This window comes from Chanodichthys erythropterus, chromosome 18 (assembly GCF_024489055.1).
Source record: "Chanodichthys erythropterus isolate Z2021 chromosome 18, ASM2448905v1, whole genome shotgun sequence".
Classification (NCBI taxonomy): domain Eukaryota; kingdom Metazoa; phylum Chordata; class Actinopteri; order Cypriniformes; family Xenocyprididae; genus Chanodichthys; species Chanodichthys erythropterus.
This window is the reverse complement of record NC_090238.1, coordinates 13374115-13397009: the sequence shown is the minus strand read 5'-3', so window position 1 is coordinate 13397009 and position 22895 is coordinate 13374115. Positions and strand designations below refer to the sequence as shown.

At 37.1% G+C, this 22895-nt stretch overlaps 1 protein-coding gene across 12 annotated transcripts in view; it reads left to right on the top strand.

Annotated features, from left to right (window-relative positions):
* foxn3 (forkhead box N3) overlaps positions 1-22895 on the top strand; it is a 117652-nt gene that overhangs the window by 68363 nt on the left and 26394 nt on the right. For all 12 annotated transcript variants that reach the window (XM_067367471.1, XM_067367468.1, XM_067367473.1 and 9 more), the window contains one exon: positions 14491-14558. In XM_067367471.1, coding sequence (XP_067223572.1) covers positions 14491-14558 — 68 coding nt within the window. The remainder of the gene's footprint in view (positions 1-14490; positions 14559-22895) is intronic.

The following is a 22895-nucleotide window of genomic DNA, read 5'->3' as shown; positions in this document are numbered from 1 at the left end:
AGTTTCGCCGCGAGACAGAGGGATTTAGTGCATGCACTGAGACGAGAGAGTTATGTATCAACTTGTCTTAGTTAAGGGAATAAACATAGTTTAATATGAAAAAACGGTGGAGTATCCCTTAAACTAGTAAGAAGAGATGATCGGTTCATGAGGCGCTACAGCGATCTGTCACGACACATTAAAGAGCCACAAAACAGTATTTATTGTTTAAATTTCTTTAAAAATTACAAAATTTGAGACCGTTTCATATCAGTAGTAACCTGCTCTGTCTTGTCTGTCGTTGTCAGTGTCCTCTTTGCTCCGCAATGTATTTTTCACCGAGAGAACGTGTGGCGTGAGAGCAGCATGGCTTGTTGGACATAGGAACAGTAACTAAAGGAGTGTACAATAACTGGAACTGGCTGTAAAATCGTGAAAAAGTTTAAAAAGCCTCAAATATTGAAGGTTTATAGGACATATGGAAATATATTTCATCATATTTAATAAATTAACTTTTTGTGGATGAGGATGAAAGAACATGTTACAACAAATGAATCAATATAAATGCAAAACATAGAAGTCTGAAAGATACAGTAGCAAAAACATTTTGTATGTCATGGTTGGTTCGGATAGAAACTGCAAACTGCAAGAAATTCCATGTTTTTGTTGTTGTTGTGTTGTGCTGGGTTAGGACGTGATGTAAAAGTCAGAGAGAGGGTGGAAAATGGCTGTGTTTTTGGTGTAAGAAACTTTTACAAACAGTAGACTCACCCAAAAATGACTAAACTATATTCACTACATTACTAAACTATAATGACTGGCTTCCGGTATTGGCCGTGCACAAATCTGTGCTTTGTTTTGCTCTATACTCTGCGTTTCCATGTTCGTTAGTGCGTCATACGTCAGGTCAGAGCTCACTCTTCCACTGAAACTAGACTCGCGTACTTCCATTACCGGAAGTGATTATAGTGTATAGTGTATTATATAATGTTTTTTTTTTCTTACAAATATCCATCACTTCACTTCAGAAGGCAATTATTAACCCACTAGAGGCGCATGGATTACTTTTATGATGGATGGATTTGCTTTTTGGAGCTTCAAAAACTCCCATTACAAAGCTGGGAAGAGCCAGAATATTTTTTTAATATAACTCTGATTGTGTTTGGCTGAAAGAGGAAAGTCATATAGACCTAGGATGGCTTGAGGGAGAGTAAATTATGGGATCATTTTTATTTTTGGGTGAACTATCCCTTTAAGCAAATAGACGTGTCCCCTTTAAGAGGCTTTGTAATGTGGTCTCAGGTAGACGAACATTCCTTAACATGCCCAGAGAGTTTGAGAGATACAACGAGAGCGCAGGAGGAACAGCTGGGCCTCGGAGTTCACCAATGCATGTTTGCCCTTGCGAGGTTATTAGCGTGATGGTCGCCATAGCAACAGGAACGCCTCCATGGTAACACAGAGCTGAGACAGGTGCAGTTGCATCACAGGGTTATTTGTTGCCTGGCAAAAGGACAGGCCATTAGCGCTCGAGAAATACACTATCGCCCTGGAAACACGCAACTCTCCATGGCAACCGCGGATGGCTTGGAGCCTATTTTAGGGTTTTCTATACCTGCATTTGTCTGTCTTCATAAAAATTCGGGGATGCGTGAATTATTGGAGATGACAACTGGAGGTCCAGTTGCTTTAGGAGATTAATTTTAAATGGGACTGTGAATCTGAAGAAGCCCTGAAAGAAAGCGAGGGAAAGAAAAAAAAAAAAATGCTGAATACACCGAGACTGACATAGTTCTCATTTTTAATAGCTGTCATTTTAGCCCTTGGGTAAAAATGTATTACTAAGAAAACAAATTCAATGTACAAGCTCATGAAAAGCCCCAGTCCGGTATTGTCTTGTTTAGCCTCTTTCTCTCCCAGACTTTCAGGCTTGTTCGCGTGCCTCTGCCCCCACCCTTCCTGCCTTCAAGTCTTCTCAGTAACACTAAATGACAAGATCGCCCACTTTTCCACGCTTACTCTAATGGCCGGTGCCGTGTAAATGATGGGGCTTCCATATCTGGCAGAAACTCTCAGTGTGTCCTCAGAACTCCTCTGCCTATAAAGTTAAGAAATATATTAGCTTTTCGGCAGCTCCGACTGATGAATCTTCCAATGGAACATGTCACATGTCTCTTTGATTAACGTAGGCCTGAGAAGAACATGCTTTGTGGAGAGAAGGGCTGGGGGCGGTTGAGGTATTTTGAGGGTTTAGTGCTCGTGGCATGAGGATTTCTTTAATTAATTTAGCCTGCACAAACATGCCAAAATGCACATGCTTATTTTGCTCCTCTTAGAACTTTTTTTTTTTTTTATCTTTTTTTGGTGATTTAGAGAAACAAAAAGAAGTTTGTTGAAGATTGTGGCTTTTTTGGGTGGTGGTAAGCAGTCATTGGTAGCGCGTCTGTGGAGATTTATTGTCTTTGAGGTATTTTTGTTCTTTTGGAGGTTTGTCAACAGCCTGCCTTTTTCCTGTTAAAAGTCTGTGGAAAATATTCTGTCTGGTTCCATGAGCCATATTTTTCCGTTGATTCTCCAACTCTGATTTAGTTGTTTGTATGAATCTCTTATTGTAAATACACTTTCTTTGAGTTTTGACATCTACACTCTTAAAAATAAAAGTTCTAAAAGGGGATTTTCATAGCAATGCAATAGAAGAATGGATTTGGGTTCCATTATAAAGAACCCTTTGTGCAATGGAAAGGTTCCATGGGTGTTAAAGGGTCTTCATGGAAACATTGATGCCAATAAAGAAATTTTTAAGAGTATACAGGGGTGTAGTCAAAATAAGTTATAATTGTGCTCATATTATTATGCAACATGTTTTCAGGTTAAGGAATTCTTCTGCTTTTAGGAAACCTGCAAGATTCTGCTCCGAAATTCCTTCCAATAATTGTGTGCGGTGTTCACAGCCCTCTAGCCCTGAAAAAGCCTTCATTGTGAGCCTTGAGCCCGGGCAAGAGCCGCTTCAGATTTCACAGGAACAAAAGTTAAAAACCTCAAGGCGAGAAGTAACCTACAGGGGAGAACTGGTGCTGGCACCAATTAGACTTTAGATTAGTTAAAGAGGATTGTGATTGTAGGGGTAAAAAGGAAAATGTAGTGGGCGATAGGATTTGAAACAAGATTATAGAATCAAGCAAAAGGAGATAAGCTTTGTTTAAAAATGAATAACCCAGCACTGCTCTTGATGGAGATGGAGAAAGCGTCTGTTCCTTGAAAGGTGCGAGTGTTTGCATTAACACAGCAAACAGACAGAGTACACCGGATTAAAAATAGATGGAATATATACTCAAGACTCCAGCCGGTGGCACATGTGTTTTACATTCAAACATCCACCAAGGGCAAAAGAGTGCCCTTCCTTATTGATGTTAACATTTTTGAAAATGCTCCGACTCCAGAGCCCTGAAGAAACAGGTTTTGGCTCTCATAACTGGCGTTAACATTTCATTAAAAAGCATTTCAGCTGAAGGAGTGAGCCACGTTCCCACAGAGCAGGTTCAAAGAGGTTCCACGGGAGCTGGTTGGGGTTGTTTCCGCTTAGATTACTGGGATATGCATATTCAGGGTGAGGTAGTGGCACTCCGAGGCCCTGTACCCTGAAGTAACCCCTCCCCCTCCACCCCTCAAGTGCTGTTATACAACAGGTTTTAAATAGATATTTTACATGTTTTGAAGAAAATGAGTGGTGCTTCCACATGCAAAACTTGCTGGCACCATGCTAGGACACGGTTCAACAATAAGGTTGGCCCTGCTGTGTAAGAGAATTTCAGCCCAGTTGATGGAAATGTCACTTGCACTATTTGGTCAGCACTATATTTTGCATTTTTTAAATTATACAAGCATTTTATTTATATAAAATATGTATTTAATATTTATTGTATTTTACCATATTTTATTATACCAATATTTATTGTATTTGTATTTTATATTTGATATTGTAAATTAGTTTTTTTTTTTATGTATGTTATTTTGAAATTATTTTATTATTTTGATTTTAAATAATATAATATACAACAAATTTACAAAATGCATTTACAATTAAATGCACAAATTTCTTTATGTTGGAAAATTCTGTATTGTCAAATGTGTGTTGAATGTAAAGTCCTCTTAGGAAATCATGTGAATTTATCTGAGAATATTCTTAAATCTATTCAGTGATTGGTCCATGCCTATGTCATCATCCCAAATCCTGTTTGTGGCACAGCAAAGTGTCGTGAATCATCTCTAAGACTGACACTTAAGATTTAGTCCTACACTTCACTTAAATTATGACTGATATGCTTGATAACTAACTTTTAAATGCAGCTTTGAGCCAAGAATTTTTTTACTTTTAAGTCAATTCTTAGCAGTGTTCTTGTGAGTAATTCTCAGAGGCTTGATAAATACAGGCCTTGAACTACTGGTATGACCGGGCAAACAGAAATAATGCTTACAGTTGAAACCTTTAGGGTAATTTCCACGGCATTGTTATGGTGTTCTGGGTGGTTTATAGGTGGTTTCTTACTGTCCCAAAAAGAGTACACCCCAAAGTGTGATATTGTACCAGGAGATCAGAAAGTTTAGACATTGTAGTAGCAACAAGGTGTATGATTTGAGGAATCATTGGCCCTGTCCCAAATGGCACACTTCATATGCACTTTTGTTCTTGTGGACTTACATGCACTCTAAAAAAATATTGCGTTGGCTCTACAAAAAATGCAAGAGTTTGCATAATTGTTTTTGAGTTATCAAGACAATTTCATTACATTACAACAACATTAAAAAAACAAAACAAAACAACAAAAAAACATTTTTTTAAAAAAAGCCAGAAATTTGAGTTTAAATTACAACCAATGTTAAGTTGATGGTAATGATCAACATTGTGTCAACTCAACAAAATAATGTTTGCAACTTAAAAGGTTTAATTAAAACAATAAATTGTCATTTTTAACTTGCAACCATGCATTTATTTAAGTTGTGGTAACAGGTCACCTGAATTACCTTTTAGAGTGTCTAGCGGTAAGTCCATGAGAGCATAGGGTTTCCATTTGTCATTTCAGATTTCAGAAGGGTGCTTGCGAGTTCCCCCTTTGCGGTCTATATGTGCCCTTAATGCGCACCTTTGCTGAGCCCGCACTAGTGCGAGCTTTGCAGCAGACTTTTTCCTAACAGTCAAACCATCATTATGTCACAAAAAAGTGTTTATGGTGCCATTTGGGACAGGGCCATTCATGTCTGTAGCACAAACAGTTACACTTCTAAGTTGAATACTTAGGGTAAGGAGGAATTTGTTCAAATCATTAACACTAAGTGTGTGCAACAGTAATGGTTCCTTTACTCAAGAACAAGAGCTGCTATTGATACAAGGCCATACCAGGCCTCATGGGCTCAGATTCCATCACCAGCTGTTTGATTGTTCATTCCTTTGAATGTGTTAAATTTTACTGGCGAAACCATGGGCCAAATAATTGCAGCGGGAGATCTCATTTCTTTTTATTATGTTCAGAGAGTGGAGGGCACATAATAACATATAAATAACGTAATATCATAAAAGCTTTCCCGCTTTTTTTTTTTTTTTGGCTTGCTTCTTACAGCTGATTAAAAAAGGACTTGGGTCGTCTATCATGAGGCATGCTGTGTCCATGGCAACGCATACCGTAGCTGTAACCCAATACAAAGCACATGTGCATTAGGAGTATAAACACTGGTCTTGACTGCTAAAGAGACGGAAGGAGAAACCAAAAGAGGGAGACATGGCATGGTGAACCCAGCCCTGCAGGGATCTGGCCCCTTCATTCTTCAGCCAACGGTCTCTTTGTGCCTGTGTCAGCAGCATGGTGCATGAATACCTATTGGTTGTGCTATGCCAAACTGTTTAAATCAACAAAAGAGTTTGGTCTCATTTATTTGAAGCCTAGTATGCTATGTTTTATCTATATACAGTACTGTACTTTAGGTACTGTACACTTTGTTTTCGTCTTAAACAATAAGCATACATGTATGGAGTAGTTTCCTACAGCCAGACTTTTGATTTTCGGCATAAATAAAATAAAATTAATTATACTAAAATTATACCATTACTCATTATAGTTCAGGTGCTGTTGCAAGACATAATTATTCATCTTCTTTTTATTTAGTTGATTTTTAAATTTATAATAGGGGTGAATTCAGGTTGATTGGGACACTTTTTCCCACTGTCAATGTCCTTAATTCACCCTACATACAGGTGCTGGTCATATAATTAGAATATCATCAAAAAGTTGTGAAATTTATTTCACTAATTCCATTCAAAAAGTGAAACTTGTATATTATATTCATTCATTACACACAGACTGATATATTTCAAATGTTTATTTTTTTTTTTCATTTTGATGATTATAACTGACAACTAAGGAAAATCCCAAATTCAGTATCTCAGAAAATTAGAATATTGTGAAAAGGTTCAATATTGAAGACACCTGGTGCCACACTTTAATCAGCTAATTAACTCAAAACACCTGCAAAGGCCTTTAAATGGTCTCTCAGCCTAGTTCTGTAGGCTACACAATCATGGGGAAGACTGCTGACTTGACAGTTTTCCAAAAGACGACCATTGACACCTTGCACAAGGAGGGCAAGACACAAAAGGTCATTGCAAAAGAGGCTGGCTGTTCACAGAGCTCTGTGTCCAAGCACATAAATAGAGAGGCGAAGGGAAGGAAAAGATGTGGTAGAAAAAAAAGTGTACAAGCAATAGGGATAACCGCACCCTGGAGAGGATTGTGAAATAAAACCCATTCAAAAACCTGGGGGAGATTCACAAAGAGTGGACTGCAGCTGGAGTCAGTGCTTCAAGAACCACTACGCACAGACGTATGCAAGACATGGGTTTCAGCTGTCGCATTCCTTGTGTCAAGCCACTCTTGAACAACAGACAGCATCAGAAGCGTCTCACCTGGGCTAAAGACAAAAAGGACTGGACTGCTGCTGAGTGGTCCAAAGTGCATTTCCTTTGGAAATCAGGGTCCCAGAGTCTGGAGGAAGAGAGGAGAGGCACACAATCCACGTTGCTTGAGGCCTAGTGTAAAGTTTCCACAGTCAGTGATGGTTTGGGGTGCCATGTCATCTGCTGGTGTTGGTCCACTGTGTTTTCTGAGGTCCAAGGTCAATGCAGCCATATACCAGGAAGTTTTAAAGCACTTCATGCTTCCTGCTGCTGACCAACTTTATGGAGATGCAGATTTAATTTTCCAACAGGACTTGGCACCTGCACACAGTGCCAAAGCTACCAGTACCTGGTTTAAGTACCATGGTATCCCTGTTCTTAATTGGCCAGCAAACTCGCCTGACCTTAACCCCATAGAAAATCTATGGGGTATTGTGAAGAGGAAGATGCGATATGCCAGACCCAACAATGCAGAAGAGCTGAAGGCCATTATCAGAGCAACCTGGGCTCTCATAACACCTGAGCAGTGCCACAGACTGATCGACTCCATGCCACGCCACATTGCTGCTGTAATTCAGGCAAAAGGAGCCCCAACTAAGTATTGAGTGCTGTACATGCTTATACTTTTCATGTTCATACTTTTCAGTTGGCCAAGATTTCTAAAAATCCTTTCTTTGTATTGGTCTTAAGTAATATTCTAATTTTCTGAGATACTGAATTTGGGATTTTCCTTAGTTGTCAGTTATAATCATCAAAATGAAAAGAAATAAACATTTGAAATATATCAGTCTGTGTGTAATGAATGAATATAATACACAAGTTTCACTTTTTGAATGGAATGTTAAATAAATCAACTTTTTGATGATATTCTAATTATATGACCAGCACCTGTATTTGGTTTTTATTTATATGTAATATTTTAATTTTTTTGTTTGATTAATTTTTTTACAAACACAAAATCATTACCAAAAAAAAAGCTTAAGAAAGAAAACTAAATAAAATAAGACAACAAAATAATACAAATATAACAATAAAATAACAATAGTGAATCAAAAAATATATTTGCTATTTTGTATATAAAATATTAATTAATAATTAATATATTGAATATAATTATATTAAATATTAAAATGTAATATAAATATTAAATATATAAAATGTAATAATTGCAAGTTTAATTTATAATTGTTTAATATTACATATTCATAAATTTTGCCTTTTACTCAATTTTCATATTCAACTTGGATATCTTAATCAGCAATTCAGTTCACAGTGGTCTTTTTATTATTTAAGATTCTAAGTGGGTGGTGAATATTTTTAAACTGTATGTATACTAGTCTAATTTTTTGTGGTCATAAGGAGTCATAAGGAGGGAAAGTAAATGTAACAAACAGAACTGTATTCTTCCCTTTATGTTTATTAGGGTCCCCATGAAATAAAAATTTAAGCTTTGGGACTTTTAGTATGAATATGTTAGCCTTAAGGTTATCTATAAGCTGGTGTGCTCCAAAACAATGACATCATTTGCATTTAAAAGACATAAGCATTAAAAACTGACAGTCTCTCACTTCCACCAATATGGATCAAATGATTTTGATGACATCACTCTGCACTTCAGCTTCTCATCAGATTTTATGTCCAATCAAATGCTCTCTAGAATCTAAAGTGTCCCGCCCCCTACAATATGAATAGACGCCAAGCTGAGACTAAAATCTGTCACTTGTTCACATATTTACCATTTAATACATGGCCAATGCACTATATAAATATGTAAATATGCTTTCCATTGGGGCGAATGAAGTCTGGTTTCACGTTAGTGTCATGCGAACCGGTGTACAGCGCACATAGTCTGCTCCAGTTCAGAGACACGATAGCACACGGCAAATCATATGCGCAAGTACAAACCACAAAATATTTTGGACCATCTGAATTCTACACAGTATTTTTAAGCAATATGGAGGAGATTAGGAGGAGAAATGGTTAGAGATTAGGAGGAAACTGCTCTGCTAAAGCTGTAATATAAACAAAATGCTATTGGCTCTTTTAAAGGAGGGGAGGAGCTGTTCGATATGTCTCGCCCCGTTTTCCTGTTTCAGTGGAAATTATGTCAACACATTGAATAATGCTCCGCATTTTAAGGCACTTCAGTGGGCCTTTAAGAGATGGTAGAGATTTTTCCTATTTAGGGGATACATGGATCAGAACTGGTGGATCCTGTACATTAGTAATAACTGCATGCTGTACTCAGGTGTAAGGTTAGTGAAAAAATCTCAAAGTTGAAAGTTAGAGATGTTTCAGTTGCTAGGCGACTAGTATGCTAATGAAGATGTTCGTCTCAAGCTGTGTCTGAGCTGTGCTGAGATATGTTTTAATCACTCTCAACGGGGAAAAAAGAGGGAAAAAAAATCAAACACATTCTGACGGAACACTGTAATTAATGGATCCGTAAAGAAATAGAGAGGTTCCATTACTTCTCACACTAAATTATCCTCAATTGTCAGGGCAGATACCTGAAGTCTGACAGCCCTGCGGAGATTAGCAAATGTGAAGTGGCAGCGCTGTGTTTATTCGCTTTGGCACGCGGCCTCTCGGTGCTCAGAGATGCCACGCACCGTAGAGCGCTCCTTCGTCGGAAGAGGTCCAGAGCCAAAAAGGCCTGTCAACCCGCAAGCTTGGGCTTTTAAATACACCATGTAGACAAATGTGCTCAAAGCCCTGTGCCACCTCTGTTTGTTCTAATTCTCAATTAGTTAATATACTCTAAGAAGATTAAGAAGGGGAAGATGACAGAGCCAATGTCTGCACATACTGAATCTACAGGGAGGCAGAAAGTGGATCGAGGGCTAAATTGAAGATTAGACTGCTCCTGATTAGATTTGTAAAGCTCACAGTGAGCACTGAGAGAGATGGAGGAGGAATCGTACACAAGCAGATAATTGATAGTAACTGAGCATTTAATCCATGGGAAAAAAATATTTTGTAACCTTTGAAGCGAAAAATTTTTAGATCAGAAGGAATTGTCAGAAAACAGAGATGCTGTTAAACCATTTCTAAACTCTGTGGGACCTGCTAAACGTGAAACCGTTCTCAAATACTTCACATATTCCAAACAAAAAGGTCGGGAAATTCAAATTTGCTGTCACAAATGATCAATGTTTGGGATGCAAACAGTATGAAGCATGAAAAATCATGGTTCAGGGGAAAAGATTGCATTAGAGAAGATGAAAAAGATAAAGAGAAAATTCATGACTGAATTTGGGAACTTTGATCATTTTTGCACTTATATCTTTCACAAACGTCCTCAAGTAGTACATTTGATCACCATATATTACTTGTTACAGGTTTTTATAGTGTTGCATCACTTGTAATTTATCTTTTATTTATTTGTATTATTTGTTTTTATGCATTATATTATATTAATATATTTTTAATTTTTATTTTTTCATTTAAATAAAATATTTAGTAATAATCAACAAATTAATAAATGTAATTGAATGTTTTGTAATGAAATTAATTTATTGCTCAATTATACTATATTATACTATGCTGGCATTTTATATTAATATAATAATTATTAGATTTCATTAAAATTAAAGGATAAGTTCACTTAAAAATGAAAAATACCCCAAGATTTACTCACCCTCAAGTCGTATATGACTTTCTTCTTTCTGATGAACACAATCAGAGATATTTTAATAAATATCCTGACGCATCCAATTTTTTTAATGGCAGTGAGCAGAACCAATGAGTATGAAGCTTAAGAAAGTGCATCCATCCATTATAAACGTACTCCACATGGATTTGGGGGGGTTAAAAAAGCCCATCTAAAGCAAAGCGATGTGCTTGTGTTATAAAAATATCTATATTTAGCAAGTTATAAAGTAAAATATCTAGTTTCCGCTAGACCATCTTCTATATTCAATCTAGGAAGTGCTGTTCAAAATGCTTAAGCTACGTCCTATGCCTACCATATTCAACTTACGACATCAGTTACATTTTTTCTATAAGTTGAATATGAAAGGTGGTCTGGCGTAAGATTACACTGTGATTACGCTTCACTTCAGAAGGCCTTTATTAAATGATTAATTCACTTCTGAATGAAAATTTCCTGATATTTACTCACCCCCATATCATCCAAGATGTTCATGTCTTTCTTTATTCAGTCGAAAAGAAAGTGCAGCTTCAAAGGGCTTTAAATGATCCCAGATGAGGAATAAGGGTCTTAGTGAAAACAATCGGTCATTTTCTTAAAAAAATAAATAAAAATACAACTGTTTATGCTTTATAAACACAAATGATCGCCTTGCAAGTGCTTCTACCATTCCGCTTTCTGTATCCTTCAAAAAGCGTATGCTGTATGTCCTATGTCTTCTCTATTCTACTACAGAAAAAACGGAACTGGCACCGAGTTCATTCCGTAAGTTGAATAGGGAAGGCATAGAATAAACAGTGTAAGCTTTTTGAAGAATACGGAAAGCGGAAGCACTTGCAAGGTGATCATTTGTGTTTATAAAGCATATACATTTGTATTTTTTTCGAAAATGACCGATCATTTCTCTAGATAAAAAACCCTTATTCATCTTCTGGTACCGTTTAAAGCCCTTTGAAGCTGCACTGAAACTGTAATCGTTCTTCAACCATTGGAGGCCATTGAAGTCCACTATAAGGAGAATAATCCTGGAATGTTTTCATCAAAAACCTTAATTTTTTTTCGACTGAAGAAAGAAAGACATTAACATCTTGGATGACATGGGGTGAGTAAAATCCTTTAACCCCCTGGAGCCTTGTGGAGTATGTTTATAATGGATGGATGCACTTTCTTCAGCTTCATATTCACTGCCATTTATAAAGCTTAGCTGTGTTCGGATATTTATTAATATAACTCTGTGCTCATCTGAAAGAAGAAAGTCATATATACCTAGGATGGCTTGAGAGGTAGTAAATCACCTGGTAAATCTTGGGGTAATTTTCATTTCAAAGTGAACTAATCCTTTAATACTTTTATTATACTATATCAAAAAATATATATATTTTTAACTGATGTTTATCTTTTTTTTCATGAGACATGAATCTGAGTATGATGTTGTTTTGTTATGGTGACCCTGACATATCTGTTGTTCCTTATTCTGTTCCTGTTCATCTCAGAAATCTTTGAGTTTGTACACACATCCTGCCTCATACCATCACTTCTTTTCGAAAAGGACCTGTTCACCTTCCTCTCTAAAGGATGTCCATGATTTCCAAGAAAAATCAATAGCTTTCATATGTGAGAAATTCTGAAGTCTGATTCCATTTCTGACAGCCAGATCAGTACCTCAGTTTATTCCTGGTTCAGGCTTATTTGAATGTCTATTTTCAGGCATTTTACTAAACCAGTAGAATAAATCAATAAAAAACATCAAATTGTCCTGTCTTAATGACAGCACAGAGCACTGACACAGTATTCCTGTTCGTTCAGTTCATTTGTGCAAAAAAAAAAAAAGGGTTCCACCAATCTCGGGAGTGTGTAATTCAGCTTAAGGGTTTCCCGCTGTGCAGCTGTGTACAGAAGTCTGCTGTACGATCACCTGAGCCGCCCTGTCATCTCACCAGGAGAAAGTAATGATTAAAGCTACGAGGGCTCAATCTGAAAAAGGATATAATGACTATGTTGCTGCATAGTCACGTCTCAACATTGAATAGGCCCCTATGTTTTGTTTACATGGTCAGCAGCTGTTTGCTGAAAACTCTTTGTATATATTTAGTGTTTGTGTCGTTTAGGACATTTCTCTTTATCCGTTTAGGGGGGCAGAGGAAGTAACCTTAAAGAAACTTTTGTTATTAACGTGAAACTGCGATAACATGATCCCATAACTTGATCTGGGATACCATATATGATTTTACAGTATTAACACAAAAATTGGCAGCCGCTATGTTGACTTCACTTTGTGGATATGTGTACTGCACATGCGCTCTTTCTGTCTGTCGCAAGAATTACTTTGTGAAATATTATTACAGTTTGAAATTACATTTTAAAGCATATTTAAATAGAAAATGGTTATGTATTGCTATGATGACAAAGCTGATACATTAATCCAATCTTCATTGTCACATGATCCTTCAGAAATCATTCTAATATGCTGATTTGGTGCCCAAGAAACATTTCTTATCAATATAAATATATTATTATCAATGTTAAAAACAGTTGTGTTGCTTAATACTTTTTGTGGAAACCATGATTTTTTTTTTTTTCAGGATTCTTTGATGGAAAGAAAGTTGTATTTGAAATATACATGTAAGGCCCGCCCAATCGCTCCAACGGCGGTTTCCCACAGGACGGGGAAGGTTTCTTGCGCGTTCGGTCTTTTCAGTGTGGCAAAGTAGTTTAATTCCAAAGTAGTTTAACTTTGATCTGACTCCATTTTATTATGACCTCAAATTTAGTTTAGAATGTCTACTGATTATTGGTCATTTGTATAACAATTTAGCTATACATTTGACTATTATCTTATTGTACTCGTTCAATTTTTTTCATGAGACATGAATCTGAGTATGATGTTGTTTTGTTATGGTGACCCTGACATATCTGTTGTTCCTTATTCTGTTCCTGTTCATCTCAGAAATCTTTGAGTTTGTACACACATCCTGCCTCATACCATCACTTCTTTTCGAAAAGGACCTGTTCACCTTCCTCTCTAAAGGATGTCCATGATTTCCAAGAAAAATCAATAGCTTTCATATGTGAGAAATTCTGAAGTCTGATTCCATTTCTGACAGCCAGATCAGTACCTCAGTTTATTCCTGGTTCAGGCTTATTTGAATGTCTATTTTCAGGCATTTTACTAAACCAGTAGAATAAATCAATAAAAAACATCAAATTGTCCTGTCTTAATGACAGCACAGAGCACTGACACAGTATTCCTGTTCGTTCAGTTCATTTGTGCAAAAAAAAAAAAGGGTTCCACCAATCTCGGGAGTGTGTAATTCAGCTTAAGGGTTTCCCGCTGTGCAGCTGTGTACAGAAGTCTGCTGTACGATCACCTGAGCCGCCCTGTCATCTCACCAGGAGAAAGTAATGATTAAAGCTACGAGGGCTCAATCTGAAAAAGGATATAATGACTATGTTGCTGCATAGTCACGTCTCAACATTGAATAGGCCCCTATGTTTTGTTTACATGGTCAGCAGCTGTTTGCTGAAAACTCTTTGTATATATTTAGTGTTTGTGTTGTTTAGGACATTTCTCTTTATCCGTTTAGGGGGGCAGAGGAAGTAACCTTAAAGAAACTTTTGTTATTAACGTGAAACTGCGATAACATGATCCCATAACTTGATCTGGGATACCATATATGATTTTACAGTATTAACACAAAAATTGGCAGCCGCTATGTTGACTTCACTTTGTGGATATGTGTACTGCACATGCGCTCTTTCTGTCTGTCGCACTCACTCTCTCTTTTCCTTTGTCTTTTGGCACATGTCTTTTATCTCTTAAAATGTCTTTTCAGGATTGCAGTCCATCTGTCAGTTGTACATCATCTGTTCGTGCCACTTTCTCATCATTCTCTCCGCTGTGTTTTCTTTACAGTATGTCCAGTCCTCCAATATGGCCAGGAAGTCCCTTTTACAGAAAAAACAAGGGAGTCCTACTGCAAGGTAGAGTGACGTGTCTTACCGTATTCACATGCTGTGAACCATCTTTCTTGTCCTTAATGTGTTTTTGGTTCCACTGACAAGTGCTCTTTATTATTTTTTTTACCCGCATCAGTTCTACTACAAGAAGGGATCTTGGTTTATTTGCATGCTTTTTAGATGAGCCTTTCATTCAACAAAAGGCTCATATTCATGTACCTGGCTAGCTCCTACAGGAATTAGCTGAGTGGGTGTTTATTTGGTTTGTTTGCCCTGGTTTAAAAAGAGCTGCTTCAAATCTGAGACCGATTTTCCTCACCTCTTTTCAATGTGGTATTTGGATCCTGCCAGCCTTTCAGTTGTTACCCCTCTCTGTCTCATTCTGTAATCCAGAGATTTCGTTTTCTTTTTCAGTTCTGACGTAGAAGGCTTTTCCCCCATTGTTGAACAAACAGAAGTGTGAAGTGTCCAAAGAAAACTAAATTGATAAAATGACTCTATGACACATCACTGGTGATTATAAATGTCCTGGCGTGAACTTTACTCCTTAACCCTGTATGGTAACAGTTTTCCCCTCACTTTTTTCTTCCAGAAAAGGCTACTAAATAATGTAATTTGAAAATAAAATGAAGATTTTTAATATTTTCTTTAGAAAAATATTTTTTGAATATTAATGTATGACAAAAAAAAATATATTGTCATGAATATATTGTAAGTTTGGGGTTGGTTTTAATATTTTTGGTGCTGATTTCATGCTCACCAAGGCTGCATTTATTTGATCAGAAATACAATAAAAAAAAGAATTACTTTGTGAAATATTATTACAGTTTGAAATTACATTTTAAAGCATATTTAAATAGAAAATGGTTATGTATTGCTATGATGACAAAGCTGATACATTAATCCAATCTTCATTGTCACATGATCCTTCAGAAATCATTCTAATATGCTGATTTGGTGCCCAAGAAACATTTCTTATCAATATAAATATATTATTATCAATATTAAAAACAGTTGTGTTGCTTAATACTTTTTGTGGAAACCATGATTTTTTTTTTTTCAGGATTCTTTGATGGAAAGAAAGTTGTATTTGAAATATACATGTAAGGCCCGCCCAATCGCTCCAACGGCGGTTTCCCACAGGACGGGGAAGGTTTCTTGCGCGTTCGGTCTTTTCAGTGTGGCAAAGTAGTTTAATTCCAAAGTAGTTTAACTTTGATCTGACTCCATTTTATTATGACCTCAAATTTAGTTTAGAATGTCTACTGATTATTGGTCATTTGTATAACAATTTAGCTATACATTTGACTATTATCTTATTGTACTCGTTCATTCCTGTAACGCTTTGAGTCTCGCACCGGCCGGGCATACGATCTCATACGCACAATCTCATCAGTCTTGGTCATTAGACAGAGGCGATGACTAATATTCTAGAGGCCGTACCCACTTTGCTCATTCTAGAATACGTTTATTTAGTCCCCATAGATCTGAACACACCAAATTAAAGTAAGATTACTTTTAACTAGGGGCCATGACCATTACCATAAAATCAGGCTAACCAATTTAGCTTCCTCTAGTGGTAACTTTACATAATCACACAGTGGTTTACCCACAGACAATTAGTTAGAATAATCTCACCATAACCAGAGGTTGAGGCCCACCCTGTTTAGATTGATCTAGCAACATTCTGTTGAAATAAAGGAAAAAAAAAACATTATTAGCCTACACAGTCTAAGTATACTTAACTAATGCCAATGTGCTAGTCGGAGCTCTAAAATATCAGTTGGTGTGCCCCACTGCTCCACCTAAACTGTACTTTAGTCTATTACTAACCTGAGCATAGATTTGTGGGGTTATGGACTTAACGTAATCTACTAGAGTCAATAATTTCAGAGTAAGTCGGAATATAGTCAAATGTAACAATTTATTAGCCAGGTAAATGTATCGTGCCAATTACATAATCATCTTAAAGATGATCAATACAAACATCTAATGCTCAGAAACAGTAAAAGATGAATACCTGACATTAGAAAAAATGCACATTGCTGAGTGTCTGAAGAGCACTCGGCAATGTGGGCTCATCTGCACAGGATCGAGCCCTGAGCCTCCTGCAACATCTCTTTAAATACTCAGACCAATACAGAAACTTCGTTCAAATGGAAACACTGAGACGCACTGAGACATTTCAAATGATACCAAACATGTATAATGTTGTATGATAACTGTTCACATTAAACCATATAGATTTTGGGTGAATTTCAGGTCATCTTTGTATATATAGAGAGAAGAGATGGGGGAAGGGGGGTGAAGGAAGGGAAATGTAGATTAAGGCATTGCTGAGGTGTGATTGCGTCTCAAATGGTGATACTAATTTTGCAAGAGAGTTCAAATGTTAATTTCATTTGTTTTCTCAAAGAGTGGCCCTTTCTTGGTCCAGGCACTCTGGCATCAGTCTTACATACATTTGTTTTGTAACATTATAAATGTCTTTACTGTCACTTTTGATCAACTGTATGCATTCTTGCTGAATAAAAATGATTAATTTCTTTGAAAGTTTACCATCAGTAAGATTCTTTTAAACAGTAGTGTATAAGATATTCCACCATTAGAAGATAACATGATGTACCATACAGGGTAATTGCTTGTCACTTGCCAAAAAATTAATTGTTCTGTACACAGAACCCTTTTAATGTTGAATCCATAAAGGCAAGCCTTTTAAAACTAGACCTTGTGGCTGTTTCCTTGCTTATTTTAATAATGGCTGCAATGAAATGCCTTATTACACTCATTAGCCTCAGCTGGCAGAGGATTGGATGGGTTGTTGTGCACTTTTCCTTGTTATCTTGGTCCCAGCATTTTGAGAGCAAATGTCATGATAACAGTAGCAGTGTTTTTAGTTTATTTAGGGACTGCATTTCGTGATGTTTTAGTAATGTTTAAAGAGTAATAGACTTCCTATTTGTTGCATTTGACTTTTGCTGCTTTTTTATTAATAGAGAAGACAGATAGGGGACAGGAAGTTATGCAGAATTAGAATTTCTCAAAATCTCACCATGGTGCCTGGTTCATGGTCGCAGTTGGTCACAGTTTGCGCTATTGAACTAGTCCACCTCTTAACAATTTTATTCAGTTTAAAGGGGACCTATTATGCCCTTTTTCAAAGTCTTGATTTTGCTGAGTCTGTCAGTAACACTGTTTAGTTCCTGTCTCTTGAAGCCGCTCTTTCTGAAAAATGCAATGTGCTCTGATTGATCAGCTGGACCAGTGTTGTGATTGGTTAACCCTTTCCCTGCCATTGATGATATTTTTCGGCATTTATGTGAAGACTCTTTTCCACCATTGACATAATTTCCACTGTTATACAGTAGAGGGCGCTATTACGCATCTTCTGAAAGGGTACAGAATCTCCGGATGAAAACAGAACAAAAAAGAAGCAGAAACAAGTGATAAAAGCATTGCTTCTCAGCTATTTGTTTAAAATGTTGCTGTTTTTATGAAACTTACCAACTTTCTAGTTCTGATGAAAAAGAATGCATGAAGCTAGAATAAAATGTTTTGTTGTTGTTTTGTTTAAAAGCAGAGGCTCTGTTCTTTCTTTTGATATATTGCATGTTCAGATATTCATACAGCAAAATATTCTGGGACCATGAAAGTTGTGAAAATGATCAAAAATGTTGGAGGTGTGTAGCAACTTTTTTTAAAAACGCTGGCGGGGAAAGAGTTAAGGATGTTTTGAAATGTCAAGCCCCTTACCATAACCAAGAATTTCAACACACTACCAATGCAACTCAACCAGGCCTTGCTCCTTTTTTTGCGTATGACTTGAGCAGGAATATTTAAGTGAGGAATATTGTGACGTGTACGTTCCCAGAAGAAAACCCAATTGAGGCATTTCAGAAGGGCTTTTCACATTTGAAATGGTTAATCCTGGGTCGTTCTAAACCCCTGGTAAACAGAACCCTGTTTTTTCTTTTCTTTCCATGCTGCTCATACTACACCCAGTTAATCCTTGGTATTCATAAGCTACCATTTCACACTGCACATTCATGAACCCCAGGTTAAAGTCCTTATCTGCATTTTTGCGGTGTCAGTGTCACTGACTGGACAAACGCAGGACATGACCTGTTTACATAAAGGCTCTAGCATTGTGTGTCCTCATATTACACGACTGTAATATCAAGTTTTTTTCTGAATGAACTTTTTGAACTATAAAGGTAAGAATGACGGTCTCTTCTTCACTCCAATTGTTGCGTTTTCCATCACTATTGACATTTTTCCTATCATATACAGAAACGATTGTTTATACATTGTGCGGTGTTTCCATGACTGCTCAAAGCACGTGAATATAAGGCACACAGTTGGTTGCCTGTTGCTAAGCATCTACTTATAATATTCTAACACCCCATCGTTTCACACTGTACAAGTTTGGCACCGCAATGCAGAGTTAACACTGCAAAAGAGCCTACCCTGGGTAAAAAGCAGTGCTAACCCCGCATCTAAATTACAAGTGTGAAATGCTCCTTTACCTGGGGTTAAAAGTGGTGTTTAGAATGACGATAACCCGGGGTTAAGCGCAGTGTGAAAAGCCCTAGAGAGTTCAGACACAGTGAGAATAATTCCCTTTGGAGTGACTTTGTGCTTTGTAACTTTGCAGACCTTTTTCATGCCCAAACCGCAACATTACACACTAAAGAAAGTTGAAAATGTAAAAAAAAAAAAGCATAATAGGACCCTTTTTATGACCCATGGCTACTGTGCCCCAATGATACAAGTGGTTGACTTATCGACATGACTGGAAGCTTTTCTTTAGACACCTCAGTGAATTCATATTCAGTGCACCTATGATGTGATCTATATTTAATTCATTCTCATCAAACTCTAGAGTCATTGACCGATGGCTTGGTTTATTTCACAGCGCATGGTCCATCGTTATGATATACTTGATATTCTTATCCTGAAATGTTCGTGATTTCCCTGATCTAATCTCTCCTTAGTATGTGCTTGAATCTCTACACATGTATTTCTTTTGATGAGACTCACGCATGTGAATCACAGTAATCAGAGATTTAATTAACCTGGTGGCATTTAAAGCGGCACACTAATGGAAGTGCCTTGCGAGAGCTGTTATTATGAATATGCTTTCCATCTGAGGTGCGAGTGTGCCAGTCTAATGCCCAGCAGACATCCACTTCCTATAACAGAGCAACTCTGGTTGCTCGCTCACAGCCTGATCATTATTTTGCTTTTTTTGTGTGTGTTTAGTTACATAAACCCCTGCAGCATAATGAGTATGAGTGCCTAGTTATGAGTGCCATCTATATATATATATCTGGTTATACATCATCAACCTCTTAAACATGCTTACATGACAGAAATAATTCATAACCCACCCTCTCGAAAAGCGGCTTTAGAGAGTTGCATAGAGGTGCCGCGCAGGCAGCGGCTTGTTCGGTATAATTGGCAGTTAGCTGTGTGTTTTGTAAACTCTTTTGTGGCTGTGATATTATCTGACGCGTGGGGAGGCGACAGCGATACACCTGCAACGGCTGCCACATTTGTAGGAGGGACATCTGCTGAGCTTAGAAGTGCTAGCAAACACTGACGTGCATTTACAGTTTCCTCTGCTATACTACTTTCTCAGATATGCCATTAAACACTAAAGCAACATTTTCTTCTGCTTGTCAAGGATCTAAGATGCTAGCTTGAATTAGCAGTTTTAGAGGTAGTTTTTACAAAGAAAAAAGAAGTTAGTAAGGCTAAATAATCCTTTTTAAGAGAAAGATGGATGTGAAGTGGGTTCAACAAAGGCAGAACAGGAAAAGTGCAAGCCAGCTCTATTTTAGAGATATCGCTTTATTAGATTTTGCTAGAGATATCGCTTAATAGAGATATCGCTTTTTAGAGTTTAAATGCTCTCGGTTTGTTTGCTAGCATTGGTTTCCCTCTAAATAGTTGTAATGGCAAAAGCGCTGGATTATGTCTGAGGGTCTTTGGAGCAACGCTCAAAACTGTGGAGATTTAACCAAAATGTTTGTGGGAGTGACAGGCAAAGGTGATATTAGAAAATATTTTGTACCTTGTACCTTCTGAAGTCATTATGAGATGAAGATTTGGCACTGAAGTTGCCAGTCAGACTAGATGCAGGACTATAGACTGTCTTTTATTGGTGACAGGCCGATCACTGGCACATTGTCAGTCATGGCTACCCAGAGGCCATTTAGTTTCAAAATGGCTTTCTTTGAAGTCTACTAGAAACGTTATGACATTTCTTATGTTGGAAGCCAGTGTAAACACAGATTGGGGACATATGTAGCCTAGTCAGTGAAGTCAGTTGGAATTGCCATTCGCTTCCCATTTAAAGTATGTTGATTTGTAAAAAAAAAAAAAAAAAAAAAAAAAAAAAGACATTATGTGATAAATGTTTTTCTCAAATAAATGTTTTTTTTTTTTTTTCAAAACTTTTTACAACCTCCTTTTGCCAAAATAACAGCTCTGAGTCGTCTTCTATAATGCCTGATGAGTTTGGAGAAGAGATGACAAGAGATGAGAAACCATTCCTTCATACAGAATCTCTCCAGATCCTTCAGATTCCCAGCTCCATGTTGGTGCTGCTTGTCTTCAGTTCACTTCACTCATTTTCTTTAGGGTTCAGGTCAGAGAACTGTGACGACCATGGCAGAAGCTTCATTTTGTGCTCAGTGATACATTTTTGTGTTTGTTTTGATGTTTGTTTTGGATCATTTTCCTGATGGAAGATCCAACCATGACCCATTATGGGATTTCTAGATGAAGCAGTCAGGTTTTGATTTTTTATCGGTATTTGATAGAATCCTGAATATGCTGGAGATTGTTTCTGGATGAGAGCAGAGGATTTTTCTTGAAACCCTCCCAAACAACTTGTGGGGATGTAGGTGCTGTTTGATTTTTTTTTTTTTTTTAATGCTTTCTGTGACTCAAGACTCAACTAATTTCTGCAATTCTCCAGCTGTGATCCTTTGAGACTCTTTGGCCACTCAAACTCTCCTCCTCCTTAGACACACGTCCTCTTCCAGGCAGATTTGTAACATGTTTAGTTGATTGAAACTTCTTAATTATTGCCCTGATAGTGGAAATGGGGATTTTCACTGTTTAAGCTGTTTTCTTAAAGCCACTTTCTATTTTGTGAAGCTCAACAATCTTTTGCTGCACATCAGAACCATATTATTTGGTTTTACTCGTGATGAATGATTACGAGAATTTGGCCTTTGTGTTTTCTCATGTTTATAGTCCTGTGGAACAGGAATATATATATATATATATATATATATATATATATATATATATATATATATATATATATATATATATATAAAAAATATATATAATATATACAATTTCATGCTCCTAGTCACCCTGGTGTGCTATAAAATGTAAATGTGAATATACATCGGAGATATTTTACTCATAAGAATTTCTAGGGGTGTCAATAATTGTGGCCAACATATATTGGAGAAAAACATTTATTTCATAATGCGAGTTCCCCCCCCCACTTTCACTTGTTTTACTTCGATGAAAGGTTAGAATTGTGTTAATTGTTTTTAATGAAAGATCAAAAGGATAAACAATGCAGATTTATTTTCAAAGCCACCTTTGCTCATATTTACTAAGGGTGCCAACAATTGTGGAGGACACTGTACATATAAAATCTTACAAATCCAGCAATTTCCCTAAAAAAAAAAAAAAAGAATTGTCACTGGCGCACAACGAATTCTGGGGAAAACTAAGCTGTGAAGGATCCTTCATTGCCTGGGAAATGCCTTGAGGCCATATTTGAAAGAGCCTTCTAATTGAGACAGCCTTCGTTGTGCCGCAATCAGCCTTCGAATATGGCCTTCGAATGGTTCAGGCTCTGTATTGGGGCGCTGCGAGAGAGAGTGTATTAGCGCTGTGACAAGTGGTCCATATCCTGCCTCTTATTGGATTTTTAACAGACTTTTTACTGAAGAAAAAGACAAGCACAGAACAGCACAAAGGCCGAGAAGTTCTGAGAACTATTTAATAAGGGATTACCAATGAGATTTACTTCTTCAGTTTCACTGCAAAACTGATCATTGCTCTCTCCCCCTTTATTTCTTTCTGTCTCTCTCTTTCGCTCCCTTATTTTCTCACACTCTCACAGCTAAGCACCTCTCACCTCTCGCCCAGTTACCAGTAGGTCGGGATTGATTTGGTGATTGTGGAAGCCCTTTTGACACTCCATGAAAAACGATCCAAATAAACCCCCCTCTTTCCTCTCTTTTGCACTTTCCTTTTTTTCTTCAGCCTCTTCATGTTGAGTAGCGCCTCTGAAGTTCAAAGACTGTAGAAAGCTGTGCCTGCATT